Source organism: Oncorhynchus clarkii, unplaced genomic scaffold, assembly GCF_045791955.1.
Source record: "Oncorhynchus clarkii lewisi isolate Uvic-CL-2024 unplaced genomic scaffold, UVic_Ocla_1.0 unplaced_contig_5668_pilon_pilon, whole genome shotgun sequence".
NCBI lineage: Eukaryota > Metazoa > Chordata > Actinopteri > Salmoniformes > Salmonidae > Oncorhynchus > Oncorhynchus clarkii.
This window is the reverse complement of record NW_027257937.1, coordinates 142,138-159,884: the sequence shown is the minus strand read 5'-3', so window position 1 is coordinate 159,884 and position 17,747 is coordinate 142,138. Positions and strand designations below refer to the sequence as shown.

Here is a 17,747-nt window from a genome sequence, read left to right as displayed (position 1 = left end):
CTATTGCCTGGGAGGCTCAAGCTTTGGTGCCTACAGTTTGGACTTCTCCTCAGTGTAATGTGGCCACTCACCGTCTATGAGGTCCCAATAACAACAGTGGAGAAGATGGAGCGAACAATTACCTCATACTTGAAGAAATGGCTGGGTGTCCCACGATGCTTAAGTAACATCGGCCTCTATGGCAAAGGGGTCCTTGAACTACCTCTTACAAGTCTAACGGAGGAGTACAAGTGCTCTAAAGTAAGACTTCAGATGACATTGAAGGACTCCAAAGACCAGACCATTAGCAAGGCTGCACCTCCCCTACAAACTGGACGGAAATGGACATCATCCAAGGCTGTGCAGCAAGCAACATCAGCCCTGAGACACCAAGACATTGTGGGGAATATCCAGCATGGAAGAGGAGGCTTTGGCCTGGCAGCAAGCAAACCAACGTTCCATAAGGCAACAGCATCTGAACGCAGGAAGCTGGTGGTCGAGGAGGTGCGCAGACAGGAGGAGACTGCAAGAAGTGCAAAGGCTCTCTCTTGCTAAACAAGGGCAATGGACGCGGTGGGAAGGCCTGGAGAGGAGAAAGATCAACTGGAATGAGCATTGGCAAATGGAGGCAAGCAACATCAGCTTCATCATAAGAGCTGTTTATGATGTGCTTCCATCACCAAAAAATCTACATCAATGGTATGGCGAGGACTCGACCTGCCCCCTCTGCCCAGCTCCAGCGACTCTCAGGCATATAATGACAGGTTGCAAGACCAGCCTCTCACAAGGCCGCTACACCTGGAGGCACAATCAGGTCCTCAAGAGCCTGGCTGCAGCACTTGAGACCAAGAGGAGTGCAACCAATTCATTACCTCCAAAAACAAGCAATCCCGTCAAAACAACAACATTCATCCGGGAGGGACAGAAAAGGCCCAAGTATCCTCCTACAAAGCCAGAAACTGGACACCTAGCCATGGCCCGGGACTGGAAGATGCTTGTCGATATTGGCCAGCAACTAATTTTTCCACCTTGCTTCTACCAACCTTAGGCCAGACATGGTACTCTGGTCCCCTTCACGAAAGGCTGTGTACATCATAGAGCTCACAGTCCCGTGGGAAAACTCTGTTGAAGAGGCCTACGAGCGTAAGAAACTGCGTTACACAGAGTTGGCAGCAGACGCAACTCAGCGTGGCTGGAATGCAAAAGTCTGGCCAGTTGAAGTGGGATGCAGAGGATTCGTGGCTTCTTCCACCATCAGGTTGCTGAAAGAACTTGGAATCCATGGACAGGCTCTGCGGCAGACCGTCAGAGCAGTTTCTCAAGCAGCTGAAAGAGGCAGCCAGTGGATCTGGATCAAACGGAAGGACCCTTGCTGGGCTATAACTTCATGACCCCCCACCCCCACCTGAGAACCCAATTCAGATCCCTCCAACTTGAGGGCATATGAGGTATGCGGTCAGCTGTAGGACTGGCTCAGGGAAGAGGACGCCCCTGCCTTGCATAGTCCCGTGGGACATCTTAATTGGGCATGGGACACAAGCTAAGGCTTGATCACCCTTTAGCTGGCCACCTTTGATGAGAGTGTTTAGTGATTAAAGGCCGAAACACCCACTGATTCGAAGGCACACTACTGAGGATGTGTCCCAAAATTGACATCTTAACCCAGTCTAAGAAATAAACCTCCCATGCCACTCTGTCAACATCACGGCAAATCTCATGCGAGTGCATTCCATCTATTGGCACAATGGACAGTTTTTAACATCTCATCCCGTGTTTTATGATTCTGATCATCTGGACCAGTCCAGTGACTGCTGTGAAAGGACAGCTGACAACATAGGAAAGTCTGTGTGACAGCTTGGAGAGACAGCTGACTGGAGGGAATAGACCCCACTGGGGCTGTCATGGGCTAGCTACCCATGTTGGCAGTCTCCGACGCTGTTTCAGTATGTTGGAGACACCCGCTAAGTGCTACTGAAAGTCAACAAAGGAACATACCCCTAGAGCCTGCGAGAGCTGGGGCGCAAGATGGCTCAACGACTGATCACATGGTTACGGACCCAGGAACGGAAACGACTACGAGTAGGAACACAGCACATGAGACAACCATAACAGCAGCAGGACACACACTTCAGGCGTGCAGCTGTGGTTGGGAGAGAGTAACATCGGCAAGGGGGTTAAGGATCCATCAAGGGAGGAAAAGATGCTTGGGAGAGCAGAGACAGGGACCTCGCATTGACCAGTACTTCTTACGAAGCAGCCAGTCAAATCAGTCGAATGAAGCACAGCGACGGGACGCAAACCAAAGTTCGCAGAGCATCAGCACCCCTGTAACCGAGGAGGATAACACAAGCACAGAAATGCCGGTGGATGAACTCACCCAACCACAGAGACCTCTAAAACAGGAAAAGATCAAAGGGCACAGACCGAGTGTGAAGTGGCCCAAAGCTGTTGAAAAGAGAGAGTGGGAAACAATCAACAACGACCTGACAAAAATCTTGGAACAACAGGTAGGAACAGCAGAGAAAAAGCTTGAAAGGATGGGAGACATTATCTACCACTACGGAGAAGAGCGCTTTGGAGTAAACGAAAGGAGAAGTGGCAAGACACCACCCGCACCAGCCAAATCTAGGAGGCAGCAGGAGATCGAGATACTTGTCAGAGAGAGAAGGCAGCTGAGGAAGCAGTGGAAGAAGGCCTCTGATGCAGAGAGAGAAGGTCTCATGCTACTCCAAGCAGACATTAAATGTCGGCTGGCAACCTTGCGAAGAGCGGAAAACTTAAGGAAACTTCGTAGGAAGAAGGAACACTCAAGAACACAGTTCTATAAAAACCCCTTTAAGTTTGTCAAAGATCTCTTCGCAAAGGAAAAGTGCGGAATCCTAAAAACTCCAAAGCCTGAACTGGAAGAACATCTGGAAAAGGTCCACCAGGACATGAAAAAGCATGAGCAGATAATCATCCCACATGACATCCCACCTATTCAACCACCAGAATTCAATCTGGACACTGACCCTCCAAAATGGAGGGAAGTAGAGAACGTTGTCCGAAGAGCAAGAGCGGCCTCGGCTCCTGGGCCTAATGGAGTACCATACAAGCTCTACAAGAACGCCCCGGATGTTCTACGCTTTCTTTGGAGGCTCATGAGGATAGTGTGGCAGAAGGAAATAATACCAAAGGCATGGCGAAGGGCTGGTGGTGTGCTAATCCCGAAAGAGAAGGATGCGACAGACATCAGTCAATTCCGACCAATCTCCCTTCTCAACGTCGAAGGGAAGATCTTTTTCAGTATAATAGCACAGAGGCTGTACATTTATCTGGAAAGGAACAAGTACATTGATACATCTGTACAGAAAGCAGGCATTCCTGGTTTCTCTGGTTGCCTGGAACATACTAGTATGATTTGGCACCAGATCCAAACAGCTAAGAAGGACAAGAGAGACCTCTATGTCATCTTCCTCGACCTGGCCAATGCCTTTGGCTCAGTTCCCCATGAACTCCTCTGGGAATCCTTCAACTTTTTCCACGTACCAGAACCCATCACTACACTGGTAAAGGCCTATTTCCAAGACCTGCAATTGTGTTTCACAACACCTGACTTCACAACAACATGGCAGCGCTTGGAAGTAGGCATAATGGCAGGCTGTACAATTTCTCCTCTGGCCTTCACTATGGCCATGGAAGTCATCATCAGGGCATCGAGATGGGTGGTCGGCGGTGAGAGAACTAAGGAGGGGCTCCGTCTCCCACCTATCCGAGCATACATGGATGACATGACTACACTGACCACCACTGCAGCATGCACCAGGCGGCTACTTGCAAAACTGCAGGATAACATCAAGTGGGCCCGGATGAAAATCAAGCCAAGCAAATCTCGAAGCATTTCCATAGTCAAGGGACAGCTTAAAGATGTAAGGTTCTGCATTGGAGATGACCCGATACCAACGGTGTCTGAGCAACCCATCAAGAGCCTGGGTAGATGGTACAACGAAAGCCTCCGGGATAAAGATCAAGTGCAGCAAGTAAGGCAGGACATCGCCGACGGTCTTGAGAACATCAACAAGACCCTACTGCCTGGGAGGCTTAAGCTTTGGTGCCTACAGTTTGGACTTCTCCCCCGTGTAATGTGGCCACTCACCGTCTATGAGGTCCCAATAACAACAGTGGAGAAGATGGAGACTCTGAATCCTACAATCCGAGTTTAAATCTTGGACGATCCTACCATGTCAATTAATTTGCCTCGTGGAACTAGAATATAGCTGTCCAAATATTGTTGTCAGTTGAAAGTATTTGCAACACGTGAAGGAACGACAGTCCGCTGTTGCTAATTAAACGCAATTTTTTTTTTTTCAATTTACATGTAGATTTAGAATATGGTTCTATGGTGTAATGGTTAGCACTCTGGACTTTGAATCCAGTGAACCGAGTTCAAATCTCGGTAGAACCTTCCTATTTTTTGTGCTGAATTATTCACATGGCCAATCAATAATCTCATAATCTGCTGTTTATCCGGTGTACAAATGACACGAAAATCGGAAGTCTACAATAATTACTCTGTATAGGGTTCTATGGTGTAACGTTTAGTACTCAGGACTCTGAATCCTGCGATCCGAGTTCAAATCTCGGTAGGACCTACCTTGATTTTGCAGTGACACACTCCTCCCTTGTCAACTTTAAAATAGTTGTGTGTGAAAGAAACAAGTGGGTGGGAGTCGAAGAGCAGTCTTTGGTAATCACGAATTGCAGCATTCAGGAAATGCTACATTACACCATAGAAACATAATCAAAATTAATTTGGGAATTGTACAGAAAAGTGAGTGCTAACCATATCACCATTTACCGAAGTCAAGCCCTTAATAAGTTGTTAGTGCTATGTGGTACTGTGTGGTTCTATGGTGTAATGGTTAGCACTCAGGACTCTGAATCCTGCGATCCGAGTTCAAATCTCGGTAGGACCTGTCTGGTTTTTGCGATTAATTTGAGTCTTCTGCGAGGGTCATTCCTTCCATATTTTTATCCTATTATGCCGGTGTCGGAACGACATTCCCCTTTTTCTGACAAGAGCTTTCATACCAAGGGTGAGGTGACAGCGTGGTGGAGACTGAAATAATACGAACCCACAAGAAATTCCTACTATTAAGGTAATATGGTAAGTTAATAGTAGTCCAATACTCGCTACTCCAAAAAAGATACATAAGTTTAAAAACAGCATCGTTAATTGCGTTAGAAATATGTAAATGTTCACACAATACGAAGGCCGGTTAGCTCAGTTGGTTAGAGCGTCGTGCTAATAACGCGAAGGTCGCGGGTTCGATACCCGTACTGGCCAATATATGTTTTTCTTTTCTCGAGTTGTACCATGAGCATTCAAAACACGTGTCTCCTGTCAACTGGCGTCCTTCAACACGGAATCTCAACTCAAGCATTGGACTATGAGCATTCATAACACGTTTCTCCTGTAAACTGGCGTCCTTCAACACGGAATCTCAACTCAAGCATTGGACTATGAGCATTCATAACACGTTTCTCCTGTAAACTGGCGTCCTTCAACACGGAATCTCAACTCAAGCATTGGACTATGAGCATTCATAACACGTTTCTCCTGTAAACTGGCGTCCTTCAACACGGAATCTCAACTCAAACATTGGACTATGAGCATTCATAACACGTTTCTCCTGTAAACTGGCGTCCTTCAACACGGAATCTCAACTCAAACATGTCAAATTCGGAGCGCTTTTCTTCCTTTAAAATCGTGAGTTTGTTTATATTCTCTGGTTTAACACGGCTACGTAACTTTTCAAAGCCAGTTCCTAGTTTCTCAAAAGGAATTCCTCGCGATCAATGCGCAAACGACAGTGCCATAATTGTCCACACTGCCATATTTCATTTAAAATTTAATTCCAGTCCGTACTGCCACAACAGGTTCTATGGTGTAATGGTTAGCACTCAGGACTCTGAATCCTGCGATCCGAGTTCAAATCTCGGTAGGACCTGCCTGTGTTTTGCGGCTGTACACACAGTCTTCACTTGGAAGGTTGATTCGGTATCATTCAATGTTATTGTATTCCTAACAATTAACACAAAATACTCAGTCTTAACAAACGTTTTTCCATACATTTTTGTTACATCTGTCTTTCACAGTGTAACTCACTCCCAGAGCCTCCTTTGTTATCTGTGTGGTTCAATCCATGAATACTGATTGGCTGACACAACATTTGTTTTTCCTGCTCTAATTACGCTGGTAACCAGTTTTTAATAGCAATGAGGCACCTCAGGGGTTTGTGGCCAATATACCACAGCTAATGGCTGTATCCGGGCACTCCACAATGCTTTGTGCATAAGCACATTGACTCTGTACCGGTACCCCCTGTATATAGCCTCCACATGGACTCTGTACTGGTACCCCCTGTATATAGCCTCCACATTGACTCTGTACCGGTACCCCCTGTATATAGCCTCCACATGGACTCTGTACTGGTACCCCCTGTATATAGCCTCCACATTGACTCTGTACCGGTACCCCCTGTATATAGCCTCCACATGGACTCTGTACTGGTACCCCCTGTATATAGCCTCCACATGGACTCTGTACTGGGACCCCCTGTATATAGCCTCCACATTGACTCTGTACCGGTACCCCCTGAATATAGCCTCCACATTGACTCTGTACCAGTACCCCCTGTATATAGCCTCCACAATGCATCTGTACCAGTATCCCCTGTATATAGCCTCCACAATGCATCTGTACCAGTATCCCCTGTATATAGCCTCCACAATGCATCTGTACCAGTATCCCCTGTATATAGCCTCCACATTGACTCTGTACCAGTATCCCCTGTATATAGCCTCCACAATGCATCTGTATCAGTATCCCCTGTATATAGCCTCCACAATGCATCTGTACCATTATCCCCTGTATATAGCCTCCACAATGCATCTGTACCAGTATCCCCTGTATATAGCCTCCACAATGCATCTGTATCAGTATCCCCTGTATATAGCCTCCACTCTGTACCGGTACTCTGTACCAGTAGCCCTGTACCAGTAGCCCACAATGCATCTGTTCCAGTATCCCCTGTATATAGCCTCCACAATGCATCTGTACCAGTATCCCCTGTATATAGCCTCCACAATGCATCTGTACCGGTACCCCCTGTATATAGCCTCCACAATGCATCTGTACCGGTACCCCCTGTATATAGCCTCCACAATGTCTCTGTACCGGTACCCCCTGAATATAGCCTCCACAATGCATCTGTACCAGTACCCCCTGTATATAGCCTCCACATTGACTCTGTACCAGTAGCCCTGTATATAGCCTCCACAATGCATCTGTACCGGTACCCCCTGTATATAGCCTCCACATTGACTCTGTACCATACCCCCTGTATATAGCCTCCACAATGTCTCTGTACCGGTACCCCCTGTATATAGCCTCAACATTGACTCTGTACCAGTATCCCCTGTATATAGCCTCCACAATGCATCTGTACCGGTATCCCCTGTATATAGCCTCCACAATGTCTCTGTACCGGTACCCCCTGTATATAGCCTCCACATTGACTCTGTACCAGTACCCCCTGTATATAGCCTCCACAATGCATCTGTACCAGTATCCCCTGTATATAGCCTCCACAATGCATCTGTACCAGTATCCCCTGTATATAGCCTCCACAATGCATCTGTACCAGTATCCCCTGTATATAGCCTCCACATTGACTCTGTACCAGTATCCCCTGTATATAGCCTCCACAATGCATCTGTATCAGTATCCCCTGTATATAGCCTCCACAATGCATCTGTACCATTATCCCCTGTATATAGCCTCCACAATGCATCTGTACCAGTATCCCCTGTATATAGCCTCCACAATGCATCTGTATCAGTATCCCCTGTATATAGCCTCCACTCTGTACCGGTACTCTGTACCAGTAGCCCACAATGCATCTGTTCCAGTATCCCCTGTATATAGCCTCCACAATGCATCTGTACCGGTACCCCCTGTATATAGCCTCCACAATGCATCTGTACCGGTTCCCCCTGTATATAGCCTCCACAATGTCTCTGTACCGGTACCCCCTGAATATAGCCTCCACAATGCATCTGTACCAGTACCCCCTGTATATAGCCTCCACATTGACTCTGTACCAGTAGCCCTGTATATAGCCTCCACAATGCATCTGTACCGGTACCCCCTGTATATAGCCTCCACATTGACTCTGTACCATACCCCCTGTATATAGCCTCCACAATGTCTCTGTACCGGTACCCCCTGTATATAGCCTCCACATTGACTCTGTACCAGTATCCCCTGTATATAGCCTCCACAATGCATCTGTACCGGTATCCCCTGTATATAGCCTCCACAATGTCTCTGTACCGGTACCCCCTGTATATAGCCTCCACATTGACTCTGTACCAGTACCCCCTGTATATAGCCTCCACAATGCATCTGTACCAGTACCCCCTGTATATAGCCTCCACAATGCATCTGTACCGGTATCCCCTGTATATAGCCTCCACAATGTCTCTGTACCGGTACCCCCTGTATATACCCTTGTTTATTGTTATAAACAATACATCTACTGTATGCTTCAGGTGGTGCCTAATAATCAATACATCTACTGTATGCTTCAGGTGGTGCCTAATAAACAATACATTTACTGCAAGGTTCCCCAACTGGCTGAATTTGGCCCGCAGGTGGTTTTATTGGGACCCTCATTTTCTGAGCAAAAAAACTAAATATTTTTCCATGGTTGGAGACAGACTGTAAAAAGACCAGGAAAACATCTTAGAAATGATTTTAATTTAGGAAATCTGTTCCCAAGTTCTCTCACACATAACAAAGAGACAACTGATTGTATACAAATGTAAGCACGGTTTGAAATGATTGTTTTAGTCATATTTTGTGGCTTCTTGAGGTCAATTTCCAGTCTACTATTTATTTCTATTTATGTTCCATCCGCTCAAGAAAAAAAAAACATATTTCACTTCCTCTTCTTCTTCTGCTGCTGCTGCTTGGAGGCTACTGCCCCCTCTTCTTCTGCTGCTGCTTGGAGGCTACTGCCCCCTCTTCTTCTGCTGCTGCTTGGAGGCTACTGCCCCCTCTTCTTCTTCTTCTGCTGCTGCTGCTGCTTGGAGGCTACTGCCCCCTGTTGGTTAGAGATGGAGGCCTTCTCCCTGAGAGAGAACAAAGTCTGATACATTTCTTCCTCAAAGTAAGCACAACTTCAATTGTAAAAAGGTTATTGTTTTCATGATTAGACTAATGTATAATATACACATGAAATGAGCATCACTATATCTGGTTCTCAGTAGATCAGAAGGATGTTCTGTTGTTTTTTTAGAAAGAACCCAACCTTACATTACAACTTGAATGGTTTGCATTTACAACAGCAATGAGACGATGTGCTTGTGGGTGTAACCCCCCAAAAAATAAATCCATCTGAAAGTGAAGGTGTCATTTCTATGGAACTTGTGTGGTGCGTATTTGGTGTGTAATCTGTATAAAACGCCTAGACCCCTTTCCAGTACACAACACACTGACGTCACGGACAGATGCACACGACTCTTGTCTGCAGTAAGAAAATCATCACCATCTGCACCCATTCAACAGTCTAAGACTTGCGCTTTTATTACTTCTAAACAAAAATGTTTTTTTGGGGGGGTTCCCTTACGCTTACAGTGATGTTTTGATTCTCGCTTGAACAGATTATATTTGGTTGTGATCTTTGCAACAAACGAAAAAATACTTTTTTCTATGGAGCAGTTGTCAGCTAGAATGCTAACCCTCATTGACATAGGCTGTAGCAAAAGCTATCCAAAGAGCCATTTTACTGGTTGAAGTGTTTTTAAAAAAAAGTATAATGCAGTTGATTTGCGATGATGACACAAACTTTATATTAAGAAGGACATACGTACAAGCCGTAAAATCCAATTATAATAGACATGTACTGTCAAATCCACTCATAAGCAACATGTAAACAGAGGCATTTTTTTGGGCTGCCGTTCTATAAGAACTCCCTGGTGTTCTGCCACCAACTTGCTGCCGTTCTATAAGAACTCCCTGGTGTTCTGCCACCAACTTGCAGCCGTTCTATAAGAACTCCCTGGTGTTCTGCCACCAACTTGCAGCCGTTCTAGAAGAACTCCCTGGTGTTCTGCCACCAACTTGCTGCCGTTCTACAAGAACTCCCTGGTGTTCTGCCACCAACTTGCGCGCGTCGCCCTCGTGAGGCAATGCTTGGAGACACAGAAAGGGGTTCTATAGAACCCAGAAGAAAAAAAATCTAAAAGTGCCACTTACTTTGTTGTTACCTGGTTCAAGATGACAACATCCTCCTCCTCGCTGTCACTGTCTGAGATGACCACCACGTCACCTAGGAAACACAATCACACAATAAGATGAGGTGTACTTTATTGATCGTTAAACTTAAAAGAACAGAAAATGATCTTTATGCTCACAAACCAAACCTCCAACCCTCCAGAAGGGCTGGAGGCAATGGGTCAGGCGTAGAGGGGTGTTACCCGGGTGGTGAGTGAGGGATGGGTCAGGCGTAGAGGGGTGTTACCCGGGTGGTGAGTGAGGGATGGGTCAGGCGTAGAGGGGTGATACCCGGGTGGTGAGTGAGGGATGGGTCAGGCGTAGAGGGGTGTTACCCAGGTGGTGAGTGAGGGATGGGTCAGGCGTAGAGGGGTGTTACCCAGGTGGTGAGTGAGGGATGGGTCAGGCGTAGAGGGGTGTTACCCAGGTGGTGAGTGAGGGATGGGTCAGGCGTAGAGGGGTGTTACCCGGGTGGTGAGTGAGGGATGGGTCAGGCGTAGAGGGGTGTTACCCGGGTGGTGAGTGAGGGATGGGTCAGGGGTAGAGGGGTGTTACCCGGGTGGTGAGTGAGGGATGGGTCAGGGGTAGAGGGGTGTTACCCGGGTGGTGAGTAAGGGATGGGTCAGGGGTAGAGGGGTGTTACCCGGGTGGTGAGTGAGGGATGGGTCAGGGGTAGAGGGGTGTTACCCGGGTGGTGAGTGAGGGATGGGTCAGGGGTAGAGGGGTGTTACCCGGGTGGTGAGTGAGGGATGGGTCAGGGGTAGACGGGTGTTACCCGGGTGGTGAGTGAGGGATGGGTCAGGGGTAGAGGGGTGTTACCCGGGTGGTGAGTGAGGGATGGGTCAGGCGTAGAGGGGTGTTACCCGGGTGGTGAGTGAGGGATGGGTCAGGGGTAGAGGGGTGTTACCCGGGTGGTGAGTGAGGGATGGGTCAGGGGTAGAGGGGTGTTACCCAGGTGGTGAGTGAGGAATGGGTCAGGGGTAGAGGGGTGTTACCCGGGTGGTGAGTGAGGGATGGGTCAGGGGTAGAGGGGTGTTACCCGGGTGGTGAGTGAGGGATGGGTCAGGGGTAGAGGGGTGTTACCCGGGTGGTGAGTGAGGGATGGGTCAGGCGTAGAGGGGTGTTACCCGGGTGGTGAGTGAGGGATGGGTCAGGGGTAGAGGGGTGTTACCCGGGTGGTGAGTGAGGGATGGGTCAGGGGTAGAGGGGTGTTACCCGGGTGGTGAGTGAGGGATGGGTCAGGCGTAGAGGGGTGTTACCCGGGTGGTGAGTTAGGGATGGGTCAGGGGTAGAGGGGTGTTACCCGGGTGGTGAGTGAGGGATGGGTCAGGGGTAGAGGGGTGTTACCCGGGTGGTGAGTGAGGGATGGGTCAGGGGTAGAGGGGTGTTACCCGGGTGGTGAGTGAGGGATGGGTCAGGGGTAGAGGGGTGTTACCCGGGTGGTGAGTGAGGGATGGGTCAGGGGTAGAGGGGTGTTACCCGGGTGGTGAGTGAGGGATGGGTCAGGGGTAGAGGGGTGTTACCCGGGTGGTGAGTGAGGGATGGGTCAGGGGTAGAGGGGTGTTACCCGGGTGGTGAGTGAGGGATGGGTCAGGGGTAGAGGGGTGTTACCCGGGTGGTGAGTGAGGGATGGGTCAGGGGTAGAGGGGTGTTACCCGGGTGGTGAGTGAGGGATGGGTCAGGGGTAGAGGGGTGTTACCCGGGTGGTGAGTGAGGGATGGGGTCAGGCATAGAGGGGTGTTACCCGGGTGGTGAGTGAGGGATGGGGTCAGGCGTAGAGGGGTGTTACCTGGGTGGTGAGTGAGGGATGGGTCAGGCGTAGAGGGGTGTTACCCGGGTGGTGAGTGAGGGATGGGTCAGGCGTAGAGGGGTGTTACCCGGGTGGTGAGTGAGGGATGGGTCAGGCGTAGAGGGGTGTTACCCGGGTGGTGAGTGAGGGATGGGTCAGGCGTAGAGGGGTGTTACCCGGGTGGTGGGTGAGGGATGGGTCGGGCGTAGAGGGGTGTTACCCGTGTGGTGAGTGAGGGATGGGTCAGGCGTAGAGGGGTGTTACCCGGGTGGTGAGTGAGGGATGGGTCAGGCGTAGAGGGGTGTTACCCGGGTGGTGGATGAGGGATGGGTCGGGCGTAGAGGGGTGTTACCCGTGTGGTGAGTGAGGGATGGGTCAGGCGTAGAGGGGTGTTACCCGGGTGGTGAGTGAGGGATGGGTCAGGCGTAGAGGGGTGTTACCCGGGTGGTGGGTGAGGGATGGGTCGGGCGTAGAGGGGTGTTACCCGTGTGGTGAGTGAGGGATGGGTCAGGCGTAGAGGGGTGTTACCCGGGTGGTGAGTGAGGGATGGGTCAGGCGTAGAGGGGTGTTACCCGGGTGGTGGATGAGGGATGGGTCGGGCGTAGAGGGGTGTTACCCGTGTGGTGAGTGAGGGATGGGTCAGGCGTAGAGGGGTGTTACCCGGGTGGTGAGTGAGGGATGGGTCAGGCGTAGAGGGGTGTTACCCGGGTGGTGAGTGAGGGATGGGTCAGGCGTAGCTCAGCGCCCCTGGAGCGATTGATTCATTTTTGTAGCCTGGTTCCAGATCATTCTGTGCCGTCTTGCCAATTATGACCATGGAAGACAGCACAAACAGATCTGGGACCAGGCGAGTCAGTTTCACTCACCCAAGGAAAAAAAAACAAATAGTTACCTCTCCCCTTCTCCTCATGTCCCTCTTCCAACTCCATCTTCAACTCCACCGTCTCATCTTCCTCCTCCTCCTCCTCTTCCTTCAGACCCCAGGAGTTCTCTAGCCCCTCCCCCACCTGGCCTGTACCTGGCGCAGTTAACACTGGAGAGGGAACGCTGTCCCACGGTTGGTTAAGGACTAGAGTCTAGAGTAAACCATGGATCAGTAGCATTGAGAAAACAGACAAGAGGACAGGCACACCAAGTCACTCGCTCACTAACTCACTCGCCCACAAACAATGACCTTCCCCCTTGGAGAAAATAGAGTCTTCTACTACAAATTTATTCAGAGTAACTTCAAGACTTTCTTTGAAGGGATACGTTTGGGGCGGGACCTCAGCTCTCTGGACGATCTCATTGGCCCTCTCCTTGACGTCACTCATTTCCACAGGTGACACGTCTGTTTTCAGCGCTGTGATTCGCTCCTGGGGCAATGACTCTGCGAAGCCAAACTTACCCCCAGTTTTTCTGAAATAACCGATATTCAAAAAGAGAACTTCATCGGAATCCAAAAATGAAATGACGCCAAAGTAGCAACACCAGAGAGGTTTATATAAACAGGTTTCCACTCGATAGCACAGCCACAAAGTCAAAATGAACGTTAACGAGATCAAGTTGCTGTGACCCACCTGGCTTTCTTGTCGTTCTCCAAGGCTTTGTTGATTAGCTCTGTGATCTCTGACACTTTGACACTAGCGATCTTACTGCACCTGAGGACCTGTACAAACACAGCATGCTTTAGAGATACAATTCACAGTGAAGTAGCTAGAGTATGGTCGTATCCATCCTGAATATTATCAGCCCCCTGGCCTACCAAAGCCATGGTTATGATATCTAGACGAGTGTTTAGCATGCTGATTTGCGCGTAGAAAGTGTTTTTGTGGTCGTGGGTTGGCATCCCAGGTCTGCATTAGCTCCCCAGTACCCGCCTGGTCTTTTGAGCAGCTGACTATCTCTATGGCTACCCAGTACCCGCCTGGTCTTTTGAGCAGCTGACTGTATCTCTATGGCCCCCCAGTACCCGCCTGGTCTTTTGAGCAGCTGACTGTATCTCTATGGCCCCCCAGTACCCGCCTGGTCTTTTGAGCAGCTGACTGTATCTCTATGGCTCCCCAGTACCCGCCTGGTCTTTTCAGCAACTGACTGTATCTCTATGGCCCCCCCAGTACCCGCCTGGTCTTTGAGCAGCATGATGCCTCCACTAGACTGGATGGAGCAGATCTCTCTGTGTTTGTTCATGGCTATCATCAGCAGGCCGTCCATCACACGCTCCTCACGCTCACACGGGTCAACCAACAGGTAGGTCCTGGAGCAGAGGGAGAGGGGATATGAGATAGGACATAGAGAACAGTGGAGAGAAGGAGAACAGGAGAGGAAAGGGAAGAGAGGCAGAGAGAGAACTGCAATGGCAGCCATCACTGTCTGATAGTGATATCAAACATACAGGTGATCTTATATAACAGGGACCTACCCTTGTTGGAAGAAGGAGAAACTGACACAGATGGGCATGTGGTAGATGCTGAGGGGAATGGGGTCTCTCTCCTCTGTACTGTACTGTGGAACAGACACATGAAGGGTTAAATCATTCTAAATTGGGGTTGTGTTCATTAGGGCATGCAACAGATGACATTTTTAAAAGCTTTTGCTACGTGTGACAAAAATGTGTGTCTTATTAGACAAATCCAGGTGGTCCTTCCCTGTTTGTCAGTTTGGTTCCTAATTAACACTACCCAGGGGTGTAATCAATGTCAAAGATAGTAGCCATGGCATTAGTTGTCGATAGCATCACCCCACCCCTCTCCTCACCACAGTGACTTCCTCTCCCTGGATGCCCACATCGGGCCGTCTGAAGTGACAGAGGGCCGCGATGGCAGCAATGCTGGCAGCGTCCATTAGGTTACCATCGTGGTTCAGCAAGTGGACGTCCACCCTAATCTGCCACACCTGGAGATACACAGACACACTAATTACACAGACATTATTCTGTACCACACCTGGAGATACACAGACACACTAATTACACAGACATCGATCTGTACCACATCTGGAGACATAAACAGGTAGATATAGACATAGATCTGTACCACATCTGGAGAGATAAACAGGTAGATAGGCAGTATAGATCTGTACCACACCTGGAGATACAGACACACTAATTACACAGACATCGATCTGTACCACATCTGGAGAAATAGACAGGTAGATAGACATTATAGATCTGTACCACACCTGGAGAAATAGACAGGTAGATAGGCATTATAGATCTGTACCACACCTGGAGAAATAGACAGGTAGATAGGCATTATAGATCTGTACCACACCTGGAGAAATAGACAGGTAGATAGGCATTATAGATCTGTACCACACCTGCAGAAATAGACAGGTAGATAGGCATTATACCTTGGAAGACCAGTAGATATACACTGAGTGTACAAAACATTAAAAACACCTTCCAAATATTGAGTTCCTGTCAATTCAGGAATTAAACTGATATAAAAATTATCTTCAATGCTTTTCAATGGAGAACATTTCAAATTGGAATTTGGTTTACTTCCTGAATTGACTGGAATTTAAACCCAATTTGGGGACTTTCGTTCACAGCCTTCATGCCAAACTTCAGGTGTGTGTGTGTGTGTGTGTGTTTGTGCGTACCTTCTCTCCAGACACCACACACAGAGACTCTGTGTCTATACACTTGGAGTTCCTGAGGCATCTCTCCAACTGTCTGTTCAGCTTCACCAACAGCTCTGACTGCCTAGAGATAGAGAGAGAGATCAAGAAGGGGGTACGACAACAACGCAGATACATTTTTTTCAGTGATCGTTTTTCAGATGCAATTTACACTATAGCCTTGTGAAGTAAAAACATAGTAGGACTCTTACCTGCCCATCTCAAATGCTGGAGAAGCCATGGGAGACAGCTCAATGTTGAAGAAAATGAGTCCTTCATTCGGTCGGTTCTCTTTCGGAGTAATGAGCTCACAGGACACCTGGGCCATGATCCTGGAGGTTAGGAACACACCATTTATTTATTTAACCAGACAAGTCGGTTAAGAACAAATTCTTATTTACAATGACGGCCTACCCCCGGCCAGATACAGCCTGGATTCAAACCAGGGACTGTAGTGACGCCTCTTGCACTGAGTGCGTTTGACTGCTGCGCCACTCAGGAGCCCAAACGTACAAAGTTAATCTCAAACCGCCCCTAGCCCCTACCACTGTCACCTAGCCCCTACCACTGTCACCTAGCCCCTAGCCCCTACTACTGTCACCTAGCCCCTACCACTGTCACCTAGCACCTAGCCCCTACCACTGTCACCTAGCCCCTACTACTGTCACCTAGCCCCTACCACTGTCACCTAGCCCCTAGCCCCTACTACTGTCACCTCGCCCTTAGCCCCTACCACTGTCACCTATGCTGCTTTATAGATCTGAAAGGATGGATGGGTATATGGCAAAACAATTCTGCCAATCCAATCAGATAGCAAGGTACAGCTAATGCCATACTTGTATCCAGTCCTTTCAGATGTATGCAAACGTAGTGCAAAAGCCTGCCATGTTAGTAGCAAGAAAGCCAACTCCACTAAGAATGGCTGTCAACCATTTTCGGTTACTGTACCACCAAGTGCATTTGGCTTTGCCTGGTGCACCCGTCATCTACATTTTTAGCAGTAAGTCTTGGGGCTTCTCAATGATCCGCTTTAGATAGGCCAGTAGCTTTGGTTGAGAGCCACTGCTCAACTGTCATTTCTTTGCCTTCAAAAGGCAGGAACACTCGCCTCGTCTTCCCCAGGTCAACAAAGCAGCATCCATAATCTGTCCCGAACGAGATCTTGATGCTCCTGTAGTCATAGGTCTGTCTCCCATCCAAGCGCTGCAGGTACACATTATTGAGCGAGATTATGTATCGTAAATATGTATAGCTAGTATAGCAACGATGCATCGAAAGATAATTAGCTAGCTAGCTAGGTAGCTCAAGTTTACAACAGGTTATGTACAATGACCCAGAACTCTAACAAACTCTGTAACGTTGGTAGATAGAGATAGACACTGTACAATATTTTAGTTTGGGTTCCCACATCTAAATTGGCCATTTATGTCAGCTAACTAGCATATCTGGCTATCTCAGCTAGCACGTTTCATTCACATGCAAGCATACACAAATTGCATCAGCTACCTTTTTTTCTTGAATAGCTTTGAGTAAAAAGTCCCGCTCGCAGTTTGATAACGGCGTATCTCTCATGTTGGCTGTCTATGAATTGTATATTGCTATGCCGGTGTGTTTTTTTTTGTTAACATGTGTTCACGTTTCAACAATCGTCAACATTCATGAACTCTGCTCCGGAAGAGCAACATAGAAGTTATCACAATAAAAGTAATCAAAATGAGGTATATTTGCTCAAATGTATTACACTATTCTTCAAATTGTAGCAACCATCCACAATGTATTTCTAAAGTCATAATTATTTAAATAAAATAAGAATTAAAATAATAATAATACATGTTGGATGTTTATCCAATAACTTGCATTAATTGTCTCCTTTTGGACAAATCTCTTTCTGCATGGATTTATCTCACAAGATAACGGACACAAGCTAATTAATTTCATAACATTTAAATGACAAATATCTAAACTGTTATGCATTGAGGGAGGGGAAGGAACATAGAAAGATAGATCGAAAGGGGAGGGGCCTTGTTATTACAAGGCAGAGCACTTTTATTTTGAAAT

The 17,747-nt window shown here is 48.1% G+C and overlaps 1 protein-coding gene and 4 non-coding genes across 5 annotated transcripts; 4 read left to right on the top strand and 1 right to left on the bottom strand.

Moving 5' to 3' along the window:
- The first annotated feature begins 4,351 nt into the window (after nt 1-4,351).
- trnaq-uug (transfer RNA glutamine (anticodon UUG)) lies at nt 4,352-4,423 on the top strand. The gene has a single exon. It is a non-coding gene; the product is annotated as a tRNA-Gln (tRNA).
- Nucleotides 4,424-4,862: 439 nt separating this feature from the next.
- On the top strand, nt 4,863-4,934 carry trnaq-cug (transfer RNA glutamine (anticodon CUG)). Its single transcript has one exon. It is a non-coding gene; the product is annotated as a tRNA-Gln (tRNA).
- Nucleotides 4,935-5,231: 297 nt separating this feature from the next.
- trnai-aau (transfer RNA isoleucine (anticodon AAU)) lies at nt 5,232-5,305 on the top strand. The gene has a single exon. It is a non-coding gene; the product is annotated as a tRNA-Ile (tRNA).
- A 592-nt stretch (nt 5,306-5,897) lies between these two features.
- trnaq-cug (transfer RNA glutamine (anticodon CUG)) lies at nt 5,898-5,969 on the top strand. Its single transcript has one exon. It is a non-coding gene; the product is annotated as a tRNA-Gln (tRNA).
- Nucleotides 5,970-8,763: 2,794 nt separating this feature from the next.
- On the bottom strand, nt 8,764-17,404 carry LOC139393734 (exosome complex component RRP45-like). Its single transcript, XM_071142086.1, has 12 exons — nt 17,196-17,404; nt 16,798-16,892; nt 15,902-16,021; nt 15,672-15,774; nt 14,826-14,963; nt 14,491-14,573; nt 14,193-14,325; nt 13,649-13,737; nt 13,341-13,487; nt 12,982-13,136; nt 10,283-10,355; nt 8,764-9,156 (listed from the first exon to the last, which is right to left on the bottom strand). The coding sequence occupies exons 1-12, from the start codon at nt 17,259-17,261 to the stop codon at nt 9,072-9,074; spliced, it is 1,287 nt and encodes a 428-aa protein (XP_070998187.1). The 5' UTR covers nt 17,262-17,404; the 3' UTR covers nt 8,764-9,071.
- Between the last annotated feature and the right edge of the window lie 343 nt (nt 17,405-17,747).